The sequence below is a fragment of the Ochotona princeps genome, chromosome 1, assembly GCF_030435755.1.
Source record: "Ochotona princeps isolate mOchPri1 chromosome 1, mOchPri1.hap1, whole genome shotgun sequence".
NCBI lineage: Eukaryota > Metazoa > Chordata > Mammalia > Lagomorpha > Ochotonidae > Ochotona > Ochotona princeps.
The window spans coordinates 93898452-93911475 of NC_080832.1; the positions used below are offsets into that span (position 1 = coordinate 93898452).

General features: G+C 39.5%; 1 protein-coding gene across 13 annotated transcripts in view; it reads left to right on the forward strand.

Annotated features, from left to right (window-relative positions):
* The window catches only part of DST (dystonin), a 434986-nt gene that overhangs the window by 298030 nt on the left and 123932 nt on the right, over positions 1-13024 (forward strand). For 7 of the 13 annotated variants that reach the window (XM_058661874.1, XM_058661883.1, XM_058661897.1 and 4 more), the window contains 7 exons: positions 833-982; positions 1846-2079; positions 3256-3408; positions 4744-4977; positions 5431-5697; positions 10070-10612; positions 11571-11747. In XM_058661874.1, coding sequence (XP_058517857.1) covers positions 833-982; positions 1846-2079; positions 3256-3408; positions 4744-4977; positions 5431-5697; positions 10070-10612; positions 11571-11747 — 1758 coding nt within the window. The remainder of the gene's footprint in view (positions 1-832; positions 983-1845; positions 2080-3255; positions 3409-4743; positions 4978-5430; positions 5698-10069; positions 10613-11570; positions 11748-13024) is intronic. The other 6 variants (XM_058661921.1, XM_058661928.1, XM_058661933.1 and 3 more) reach the window with 1 other exon arrangement.

A 13024-nucleotide genomic window follows, 5' to 3' on the forward strand; every position in this document is an offset into this window, starting at 1 on the left:
CATCTTGATATGAAATTTCAGTTTTGCAAGCAGTATCTTAATTGCCAACCCATATGCCCATTCCCAAATTTAGAATTTTGAGTAAAATTTGAGTATTGAAGAATGCAGTCTTTATTTTTTAAAGATTTATTTTAATTTTAAAGGCAAACTTACAGAGAGAAGGGGAGACAGAAAGATCTTCCATCAGCTGATTCACTCACCAAGTGATTGCGATAGCTGGAGCTGAGCCAATCAACAGTCAGGATCTGGGAGCTTCTTCTGGGTCTCTGCTTTGGGCCATCCTAGACTGCTGGTCCAGGCCACAAGCAGGGAGTTGGATGGAAAGTGGAGCCACCGGGGCATGAACTGGTGTCCATACGGGATTCCAGCTCATGCACGATGAGGATTTAGTCAATCAGCCATCGTCCTGGGCCCGAGAATGTAATCTTAAGGTAAAGAGTATTCATCACTTAGTAGAATGACTATTTGTGGGCCCGGCACGGTAGCCTAGCAGCTAAAGTCCTTGCCTTGTTGCACTGGAACCCACATGGGCACCAGTTCTAATTTTGGTGGCCCTGCTTCCCTTTTAACTCCCTGCTTGTGGCCTGGAAAGCAGTTGAGGATGGCCCAAAGCCTTGGGACCCTGCACCCGTGTGGGAGACCCGGAAAAACTCCTGGCGCCTTCTGATTGTCTCAGCTCCCATCGTTGCATCTGCTTGGGGAGTGAATCAACGGACAGAAGATCCTCCTCTCTGTATATCTAACTTTCCAAAAACAAAAAAGAATCACTCTTTGTAAGAATTTAAAACTTTGGTAGCAAATAGAGAAATGAATGTAGAGTTTTATTTTCTAGGCTAAGCTAGAAGTTTCCCAAGAAGAATTTGTGTGTAAACTCAAGTCGTTCTCAGATTGGATATCAGAGAAGAGCAAATCTGTGAAGGATATTGAGATCATGAATGTTCAAGATCCTGAAGATGTGAAGAAAAGTTTAGTGTTTCTCAAGGCAAGTATCAGAATAAATATGACAAAGTATGTTTTGAACACCTATAGATTTAGTATATGTGCTGCCGAAGCAAGCACAACATCTATGGATTTAACATAGTAAAGTTTAGAAAGAGTAAGACAGTGCTAAGGCTATGGAGAATATTTCCCTTTTTGTCTCTAAGAGATGTTTGTTCATGGATGACATAGTTACAAACTGATTGATTATAGGGATGTCATTTTGATCCTATCCCAATTGCCCAAACACTCGCTTAAGAGTATTGATGTGTTGAGATTTGAATAAGTATGTTTATGTTTAGTCACATAGGTACATGATAGTTATTGATCCTAATAAAAATTTTCAGATTAATATATAATAGTCTAAGTAAAGCATTTATACATAATCAGTTTGGATATGATGTAAGTTCTTAATTTAAATATCATGCCTTTTGAATGATGGGCACAGTCCTTGAAAGATAGTGAAAAAAACCTGGAATTCTAGTGCTTTAAATTCAAGCCTAAAATTTTTCAGCGCCTTGTATACATGTTACCACAGTTACATGGATTTTGTGGATTCTAGCAAATAATACTACCAGGGTTCCTTTACGTGTGCTAACTACACCTCAAGTGAATCTTTATGTTTCTTCAGAGTTACATTTTAAGGATGAAGTGGCAAACAAAGATGATATATCCTTAGTTTTCTAATAACAAATTAATTATTGTTCATTATGAAATGATTGATAGATTTCTGACGAATAATGAAAAAAAGGTCATTAAACATTTGAATCCCAGACATGCAAAGCATAGTTCAAAGATAAATATCATTGCTAAAACCTTATCCTAACTTAACTCTTTTTTTAGTAATTTGTCCTATTTTATTCACAGAATGTGTTGAAAGATCTTGGACATACCAAAATGCAGCTGGAGACTACTGCCTTTGATGTTCAGTTCTTCATTTCTGAACATGCCCAAGATCTGTCTCCCACGCAAAGCAAGCAACTGCTGAGGCTCTTAAATGCAACCCAGAAGTGCTTTCTTGACATGCAGGAATCAGTCGTTGCCCAGGTGGAATGTGTAGAGAGTCAGTTACAACAAGAGCAGGATCTTGATGATCAGAAGGTTTGCCTTTCTTTGTGGAGTTGAAATCCATTGCTTGTAGTTTTTCTATGGGAAACCATAATGTAAATGTGCAGGGATTATAACATGATAGAGTAGATTTTCCGGAAAGGCACTAATGGATAGCATACAGTGTAGAGATCCTGCTGTGTATCCATGATGGAATATACGGTTTCTGTGTGAGTTAGTTGATTTTAGTTTTGATGACTCCCTGGAAGTTGATATTTTAGATCATGGTTTGTTTTGCCTCCTAAGAGTAGGAAGCATTGATGCATTCAGTAGTATCACGGAATAAATTGTTAAAATGTGACTAAAGAAGGGTAAGAGTTTTCTTTTGGGAGGTGACAGGGCATAGCAACTCAGGTGTGGACTCTGGAGCCAGACTGCCTGAGCTCGCTGCTTATCTGCGCCACCCTCACTCTGTGACCCAGCACAGTCACAATCTCCATTTTCTTACTCATTTTCAATTGGCCATCCTAATAGTACTTAACCTGCCAGTAGTGTGATCACTCATGAAAGACTGTGATGACAATGTTTTGTGCCTATGTCACCTGTGTTAAGCTACTATTAAAATAAGTTCTGTAGGATGAATTATTAGTGTTAATAGGAAAATGAAAACAGTACAGACTGACTGAATCTATCTTTCAGAAAGTTGACAGGTTACATGAGTGTGTTCTGCTAGCATAATTAGCAGAGGCTTGGGAATGTATAAAGGTGGTGATTAAGTAAATATGTTGCATGCAATATTTCTTTTATTATTTCTTGAAGCATCCAAGCATTGTCTCTAGCATGATAACCTACATGCACATATCAAATATGTTAACCAACAAATCGCGACTAACTTCTCTTTTGATGTCCTTTTGCAGAATTAATTGTGTGTGACGCAGGTTTCAAGAGCTTAAGAAAATGGGATGTTTCTTCTATCGGTCAGAAGGTCCATCTCTTACACATGTGCATGGCCAGTATTCTGTTGAGCAGTTTCATCCAAACAGGGTCCTCTTCCATGTCCTCGGGACTTACACTTTCTGTGTCACCTTGCTGAGTTTGTACCCCACTGCTATCATGTTTACAGCATACTTAACACTAGCTGATTAGAGGAAACTTAAAAAGTGTCTAGATAAGTAGCCACAGTAAAGGGACTTTGTGCAGTTAACAATGTCTCATCTTTTTCTTCTCTAGATTGTGGCAGAGCGTCAAGAGGAGTATAAAGAGAAACTCCAAGGGATATGTGATCTCCTCACCCAAACTGAAAACCGACTGATTGGTCACCAAGAAGCCTTCGTGATTGGAGATGGCACGACTGAGTTAAAGAAGTATCAGTCCGAACAAGAGGTGGAGTTTGGTTTTGTATTGGTGACCGGGTATTGATGTGAGGTTTAAGAGCTATCATTTGGGAGGCAGTTAAGATTACATTTTCAAAAGTAAAGTCATAAGTACACGTATCAGGCTTCAGCCTTTAACATTATATTAAACATTGAATTTCCAACTTTAGGCAGGCCAGGTAATTTTGTTGGCTTATTTTTTTTGATAAACTATTGAATGAAAGAGATATACAATAAGGTTTGACTTTGGAAATACTTTGGGTAAAGAATTAAATATGATCTGTTTAAGGCCGAATCAGGGAAAGTAGTCATTGGTATGGCTTCTTTCTCTCAACTCCTTTTTATTCCTTCCATCATTCTCTGCATCTTCCTTCTTGCTATTGATGGCAAGTAGAAAAAAAATCACACACATGCCATATTAAGATGCTTTTATTTTGATACCAAGGAAAAGAGATTTCTCATGATAAATAGATAACTTTTGGTTAAATTCCATACTGTATAGGTGCTTGCTTTGAAACGTAACCTCTCTGAGCTTGCTTCTTGATTTGTAATATTTCCATTGCCACATTTTCGTGACAGTTAAGAAAATACTGTGTGTTGAATTATTATCACAGTTAATGTCACACAATTTAAAACTTCAAAGCACAATCTCATTTAATTTGAATACCTCTTAGAATAATTTCTTAAGATTGCAAATATGCAAAAAGACTATGGAAACATAATCAGTTTTGTATGTGTGAAAATGGCGCATGTGTAACAAGAGAAGGACAATCTGTAACAAGAAAGGAGGGAAATTTGCATAGATAAATCTAGAAAGCGAAGCTCTGACTGCTCAGCAGAGATTTAATGTTTGACCTTCCCAGCAACCAGAGCAAGTAAACAGACACTACATATTAGAGAGCTTGGGATTTCGAAGCAGAAAATGTCTTCTTTCCACTGGGAGAACTATTTTGTTTTTGTATTTAGCACTAGATACAGGTTTAAAAGAAAACATGGTTTAAAAACAAGATGAATATTGTCATGTATTTATAAACTTTTGTAAATGCATTCATTTAAAAAGTCTGGTATTTGCAGATTTTTTAGATTATATACTAATATTTGATAGTCCATTTTTTCAGTATTTCATAAACTACGTTTTTTCATGAAACATGAAAACTTCATGTTTTACTTTGACGTTTCAAATTGTATTAAATACTGTTAATAAAAAAAAGTCAAAGCAACTTAAGCTTATAAGTATGATTTTCAAACTTTTATCTGTTTTAAGTTCTCTGGTTACTCTTTTTAAAATTAGAACTCTGGAGGTTTTAAAGAAATCATAGTGCTTTTTTTTCTTCTGTGTTATTAGGAATTACAGAAAGATATGCAAGGAAGTGCACAGGCTTTGGCAGAAATAGTGAAAAACACAGAAAACTTCTTAAAAGAGAAAGGTGAAAAGCTGTCACAAGAAGATAAGGCTTTGATTGAGCAAAAACTTCATGAAGCTAAGATAAAATGTGAACAGCTTAATTTAAAGGCGGAACAGTCAAAAAAAGAACTGGACAAAGTTGTGACGACAGCAATTAAGGAAGAAACTGAAAAGGTATTTATTTAAATATGTGGCGGTACAGTATCGTATCAGAAATGATTGATGTAATAGTAACTGATTTATTGGTGATATTAGGTAGAAGTAGTGTGTGATTAGTGCCAGGGACTAGAATTTGGGTTTGCAGCTCTGTAGCTGAACAAATACTACTACAGGTTTGAGGAGCTGAGTTTAATTTGTTATAGAAATTTAGTTGAGGTTGGTAGACTTTCTAATTGTGAAATGTGTCATCCCTGATCAATTGTAGTTAAAAGTTTGAAGTATATTTTTGAGGCTGAAAATTTGAAGTACTTGTAACTGTAGGATTTGATTTTAATGCATTTAAGCATCAGTGTGTGTTAGTTCTTGGTATGCTTACCCTAACTTAAAGCAATCAAAGTACTTTTTGAATGTTCTAAAGCCATGTTTTGACCTGTGTCCTGAATCCACTTGTGGGCTGTGCCTGTTCAGGTTGCAGCTGCAAAGCAGCTGGAAGAGAGTAAAACCAAAATAGAAAACCTTTTGGACTGGTTGTCAAATGTGGGCAAAGACTCAGAGTGGGCAGGGGCAAGCCACAAACCGATAATTGAACAGAATGGAACACATTTGCCAGAAGGCGATGGCAAGTCGGAGATTGGAGAAGAGGATGAAGTTAATGGTAACCTGTTGGAGGTGGATGTTGATGGGCAGGTTGGAACTACTGGAGAGAACCTCAATCAGCAATACCAGAAAATTAAGGTATGTTGTTTTTCACATACTGATATTTTAAAGTTTTATTTCCAGGTTATAAAGATAAAAGGAATTTGGCACATGAGTTATCTTTCAAACCTGATGATCACAGAAGATACGATGTCTTTTTCCCCCAGGACATTTATTATAAAAATTAACAAATGTTATTATTGTTAATAAATTATTACGAAAAGTATTAGCACATCAAAAATGGTAAGGACTTAATTGCTAGATCTGGCATTCTCCACATAAGTATTACAGAATGATGAGGAGTTGATATAGAGTCAGGCCCCTGGACCTTCAGGCTGTGCATTCACATCTAAAAAACTGTGAATTAAAAGGATTTGAGAAAGAAATTGGTGTCCTTACTGAACACGTGCAGATTGTTTTCTTGTCATTTTCCCTCAGCAGTATAACAGCTGTTTATATAGCATTTACATTGTATTAGCTATTATATGTAATGCATAGATTTTTAAAGTATGTGGGAAGATATGTTTAGGTTAAATGCAAGTAGTTAGCCATTTTAGTTAATACATTTTGGTATCCATGGATTTCAGATTCACAAGGTCTTTGGACCAGTCCTCTAGGAACACTGAGAGAAGACAGTGATAATACAAACATTTAACTTTTGTAGCTCAGTTACAGTGAGCCAGGCCTTGTTCTGAGCTCCTACTAAACTTAACTCATGTAGTTATCTCCATTACTCTTTTGTTTTTATTAGAAAGTCAGATATACAGAGAGGAGGAGAGACTGAGAGGAAGATCTTCCCTCCGTTGATTCACTCCCCAAAGCTGCCATAATGGCTGGAGCTGAGCCAATTCGAAGGCAGGAGCCTGAAGCCTCCTCCGGGTCTTCTACGTGGGTGCAGGGTCCCAAGGCTTTGGGCCATCCTTGATTGCTTTCCCAGGTCATAAGCAGGGAACTGGATGGGAAGTGGGGTTGCTGGGATATGAACCAACACCCATATGGGATCCTGGCACCTGCAAGGCGAGGATTTTAGCTGCTAGGCTACCGTGCTAGGTTCATTAATGTTTAAGGTCCCCCCACTTTTTTTTCCATTTTATAAAGGGAGAAACTCTTAACTTACAGAACTAAGTAAGTTTACTTAAGTTTACTAACTAAAGTAAGTTGCCCAAAATTACACATCTTAGGAGACAGTGGTGGGGAAGCTTTTTTCTGCCAAGGGCCATTAGGATATTTTGAAATATCATTCATGGGCCATTCAAAATCATCAGTTTGGAAATTATGCTGCCATAGATTTTATTGAATAGTAACTCTCGCCCATGGCTATGTTGATAGGGTCAGACCAAATAATCTTGAGGGCCTTAAATGGCCATCCAGCCAGACATTTCCCACCCCTGATTGAGTTTGGATTAAATCTAAGCCATGCAGTCACTTTGCTAAATTCTAATCCATGTTTGTTGATAGCTCACTATGCAACGTTGAGCTTCCTTAGGGTCTCCTGGCACTCAACTCTTGTACACAGTGAAGTCTGCTCTTGAGAAGACACAAAAACCCTTCTCAAAGATTGCTCCCTAGTGGAAATTAAAGCTAGTGTCAATGCTGTCATGGAAGCAAAGGCAACTTTTGAAAAAAGCAATGTTTTCATTTCATTTCAGTTTGGACTTTTGGTAGTTGCATGACTCAACTTTAAATGCATCTGCATTCTATTTGCTTTCCTCCAGCTCTTGGAGTCTTTTCATGGATGCTGCTCATGAAGTTCTTAGAAGAAATATTCATTAAGCCAGAAGAAGAGTGGACATGTTAACTGTATCTCAGCTTGAGCTTTTACTGGACTTCATTGTAATTGTTAAAATGAGAAGTCTAGTGAATTTCTACGGAAGTTTTATGATTAAAGTTACAAAGAAGAGGAGTCAGTGAGTTGGCCAAAGTAGTGAAAACTATCAGCAGAGATAAACATGAAGAGGCCACACAGGAAAGCCTGTGTTTAGCAGCAATGCAGCGTTTCCCTTCTGATGTTTTTTTACTCACCAAGAATGTGGGAATCTGAACAATCCTGGTAGAAAGGAGAGATGGTCAGAGGCCCTGGGCTGGGGATTTCTAGCTGTCTGCAAGTTGTGCCACCTGTCCTGAGCCAATGTTTTTTCTGATTTGTACCGTGATTCCATATCTTTGAAAGAGAGGGAGATCTAATTGTTTTCAAGTATTGTGTATTTGTATCCATCCTACTATGGATAGAATCCTTATGAAATTTAGCATATACATATAATTCAAATATGAAAGAGTGTATAGGAGAAAACTTAGGGAAGATTGTTTATTGGGGTAGGCATTGTGGAACAGGGTGAGAATCTGCTGCCAAGGATGGCCACATTTAATAGTCCAGTGCCAGTTCAAGTCTCAGCTACCCTGTTCTCCCTCCAGCTTCCTGTTAATATGCCTGATTAGCAGTGGATAATGGCGCAAGTGCTCGATCCCAGCCACCGACGCAGGAGACCTGCTGGAGCCCGTGACTCCTGGCTTTGGCTTGGCCCAGCCCTGGGTTTTGCCAGTTTTGAGGGAGTGAACTGGAAGTTAGAAAATCTCTCTATCTTTGTCTCACTCTTTGCTAGCTCTCTCTTGCTTTCTGTCTCTCCCTCTTTCTTTTATTCTTTAAAATATTAATCTTTTTAAAAAGATTATAATCATGTTCCTGCAACATGGCATGCATTGCTACAGACAGGATACAAATGTTCGTAAATGTTCATAATTGACTAATTGGGATCAGACTTACGTAAGTGAATGATTACCCTATAGCAAGGCTTCCAGTTCCTTGTTACCTGGTAGCAAATAGCTCCTTGGATCCAACTTTTGGATGCCAATATTGTTCTAGATACATGGAACTTCCCAGTGAGCAAAATAAATTGTCCTGATGGATGCCTGCACACTAAGGGACTGTGCATGATGCAGCAGACAGTGTCTTAGAGGTATGGCAGGCTTGAAGGTAGTGGGAAACTGAGGCTGTGGGGGCTGTAAACCCCTTTTTCACTGTTTAAGTTAAACTGCTAAGGTTTGCCACATGGGAGAGATGGGATTTGTACAAAGGTTTCAGGGGAGTAGGAGAGGAGTTAGCCACATGCACATCTGATGTTAGAGCTGTTTTAGGCAGACAAAAAGAACACTGGAGAAAAGATCCTTAAGTGTGGGGAGGGGGGTACGCGGAAGAAGCAGCAAAGAGATTGTAGCAGTAAAAGGAGATCTGAAGTAGAATGATCAGGACATTCGGTTCCATAGAAACCATTAAAACAATAGTAAAAAAATTGCTCAGGAGGGTTATATCCATTTTTTAGATGAATAGGGGAAGATACTTAGAGGTAAAGGAAGAAGAGGGGCTTCCTTCCGTGAGGCCCACCTGCTGCCTGAAGGCTGAGGTGCTCTCAGTGACCATGCACACCGGTGACCTGCTCCACAGCACACCTGCCCGTGCTTTCTTATCCTAAGAGTGGGTTTGAATCCCTGGTACCTGCTAGGCTCTGCAGGAAGTATTTTTGCGTATGTGATTTCATGTACTCATTCCAGTAGCTCTGTGATTGGTGGGAGTTATTTCTGTGAGGCCCACTGAAGCTGAGTGATTCCAGTTGTTATCTTGTTGTATCTCTCCCTTTTATTTACATCAGGGTTCTCTGAATGTCCACGGTTCCTGCTTAATTGTTATTGAATATTTTGTAGCTTTAAAATTACAGTCTTTCCTCCTATTTAAATGTGGGTTTTCTTTAGGATAATTTCCTAAGAAAATATTTCATGTATTTGTGGTTATGAAGAATTAGTGAGTCAGATATAATCAGATTCCAGCAGATGTTTGCTTTAGCATTAGGGTAGAAATGTGTTTCATTAAAGATCGTTTTGTTTAAAGTCAGAGGGAGAGAGGGATGGAAGTTGGGTGGGCAGGAGAGAGAGCGAGCTCCCCAGTTGTTGATTGAGTTCCCCAGTGCTTACAGCAGGTGAAATGGGACCAGGCAGAAGCCAGGAGTCAGAAACTTAATCTAAATCTCTCACATGGATGAAAACAACCCTCACGCTGTGGCATCACCTGTTGCCTCCCAGGGTGTGCGTAACTGGTACTCCAGTTCAGTCATGCCAGTATGTGATGTGGGCATCCCACTGTGCTCTCCACCCCCAATTTGTTATATTTTTCCACATAATTTCTCAGGAATAATACTTTTCCTGTGGTATTATCCAGGTAATTTGTAGCATAGGTTAGAAAGTTCCTTAGAAGTAAAGATTAGAGAGTTCAAAAAGCAGCTGCAGCACTCTGTAAGAAGAGAAGAGAATGGGCAAGGAGAACAAGTTAGAGCCCTAAGGGTCTGCAAATGGCTGGAGCTCCCGACAGCCCCATATGACCCCCTTTTTGCTTTCAAGTGACCACCAGTTTGTTTTCACATAGGCCCAACACGAGAAGATCATCTCTCAGCACCAAGCAGTTATCATGGCCACCCAGTCTGCACAAGCACTGCTTGAGAAACAGGGTCACTATCTCTCCCCCGAGGAAAAAGAGAAACTGCAGAAGAACATGAAGGAGCTGAAAGCACACTACGAAACCACGCTGGCTGCGTCAGAGAAGAAAATGAAGTTGACGCACTCTCTGCAGGAAGAATTAGAGAAGTTTGATGCTGACTATGGCGAGTTTGAGCACTGGCTGGAGCAGGCGGAGCAGGAGCTGGAAAACCTGGAGGCAGGTGCAGATGATTTCAGTGGTTTAATGGCCAAACTGAAGAGGCAGAAGAGTTTCTCTGAAGACGTTATCTCTCACAAAGGGGACTTACGGTACATCACAATTTCTGGAAACAGAGTGTTAGAAGCTGCCAAATCTTGCAGCAAGAGAGATGGCAAGGTGGACAAGGATAATATCGACACATCTGCCACCCACAGAGAAGTCCAGAGCAAGCTGGAGCAGGCCACTGATCGGTTCAGGTCTCTCTACTCTAAGGTAATGCTGTGTTTATATTTTAAGGGAAAGATCAGGCTGTGATGATCGGATGTACTCTGCCTTCTTTAATTTTTCCTTTTATGAATTAGAAGCAAGAAACCTGAAACCTGAGTAAAGTATATAGTCCCAGCATACTTCCTTCTTATTCCTTACTTGTGAAAATGGTACTTAATGGTTGGGAGTTTCTGGTTAATTTAGAGGGAATTACGGGAAGCCCTTACTCTGAAATACTGATATCCACTCTGGCCACCAGATGGCATTTACCAGTTGAGTGTATGCACAAGGAATGGCTCGCAGCTGCTGAACTTGGAAAGGGCAACAGTATCCTCTTCACATTTTAAGTATTTGTTTTAGAAATACATTTGATCAGTGTGTTATTTAAACAGCTTAACAGATTGCTTTTCTCCTTTTGTGAATAAGATTTTTTTTTAGATAAGAAAACATTTCCTATTTTCCCTACAATAAGACAAATAGACAATTTAAGAGCATCCCTGGCTTGTGGGTTTTGCTCTGTTCTGAGGCAGTATTTGCCTGTTGCGTGCCTTTTGTTAATCAGTCTTGTGCAATATGTAGAAATGAGTTTTCAGGTACCTTGGAAGTCTTCCTTTCAAATGCATTCCTGCATTCCTGGTGTGTAAACCCCAGTGGGAATGTTTCCTGATAAACATGCCTCCTTTGACTATTGATCTTTACTCTTCATTCTGGGTTAAAAGTCATCCCTTATATACAGTTTTGAGTTGGTATGAGCCCAAGCTTTCTTTTTGTTTTAATGTTACCTTTTGACTTCTAAAGATACTTCACATAAAAGAGAAACTCTTAAACCTATAGAGTTTTCATGAATTTGGGTTGAAGTCTGTCTTTTTCCCTGCAAGTTACATAGTTCATTTGTCTTAAGGTTATGTGGTGCATTAAAATAGTCTTAATCTCACGCAAACCCCTTTTCTCTTTGGATTTCTAGTGCAGTGTTCTAGGAAACAATCTTAAGGATCTGGTGGATAAATACCAGCACTATGAAGATGCTTCATGTGGACTTCTTTCTGGACTCCAGGCCTGTGAGGCTCTGGCAAGCAAGCATTTACTTGAACCCATTGCTGTGGACCCCAAAAATCTGCAAAGGCAATTAGAAGAAACCAAGGTGAGGCAGAGAGAGAGAGAGAAAGAGGGGATAAGGGGGAGGGAGAGAGAGAGAAGGGGTAAGGGGGAGAGAGAAAAATAAAGCAGGAAAGGAGGAAGGAGAGAGAGAGAGAGAGAGGGAGACCAAAGCCACTGCTTCAACAGTCTTGCGGAAAGGCTTCCCATTTCCCACACGAAAGTGTCAATTTCACTAAGGGCAGAGAAACACAAAAAAACAGAAGAATTGGGAAAAATGTGTTTGTCTCTTGAGATGAGTTGTAATTCTGTTTCTTCACAGTGGGCTTTCTTCTTTTCCTGCTGTTATTAAACTAGTTTCATGTTGCTGAATGGCTAACTAACTTGCACTCCACCATAGTTTCTGTGCAAACAAAACCTATTGTTCATGCCTTTTTGTGTCTGGATGCTTATCTTCATTGTTGTTTTCCTCCATTAGAATTAATTTCTGTGAGGACAAATCTGCTGTGGCCATTGCTATTTTCCCCAGGCTCAAAGTAGGTTGTCAGTGATTATTTGCCCAAAAGTGCCCAATGGAAGACAAAGAAGTATCACTGTCGCGTTTGGGAATCCTAGAGACCAGGACGGGCGTTCCTGCACAGCATGCTCACGATCCTTGGATATACAGAGCTAGTTATTGCTTAACACAATTCTCAAAAATCTGCGTCTCCATTCAGAAACGCAGACTTGATATCAAAATCCTGCAGCTGTGGGTTTCTGCATCACATCCACACTGCAGAACGTGTCTAATAATTTCTGAGATTTAAAGCATATTTAACAATTCTAATGTAAACAAAGACTGTTTTTTTATTATTCATTATGACTAGAAATTTTTGATTTGAACATCTCAAGTGATTATGGATTGTGATAAAACTGTGCATGGACCTCAAAATTAGTTTTTATCACAGTGAAAATATATTTCAGTTCCACGTTTTCACAAACCTATTATATTGCCTTAATTCGGTGATGCTGTTAAGCAGCTGGGTAGCATGAATTTACTGCTGCCATGGTTAGTAAATAAACTGTTGCCAATATTACCTATTAAACAGTAATGTTCAGATTTAATGTTCTGTTGGTTATGGAGTTGGAAACCACTGTGTTGTTAAACTTACCCAGGCACCTCCTTTTCTAATTAACATCAAAAGAGATGTTAACTGGCTGCCACAGCGGTAAAGACCAAGCAGACAGAAGGCTCTGTAGAGGGGCTGGTAGAGGAGGGGCAGAGAAGAGTGGGGGTCATGGCTTCCTCCACACCTCTTGCCCTACCCTGTGGGTGGCAGGAAG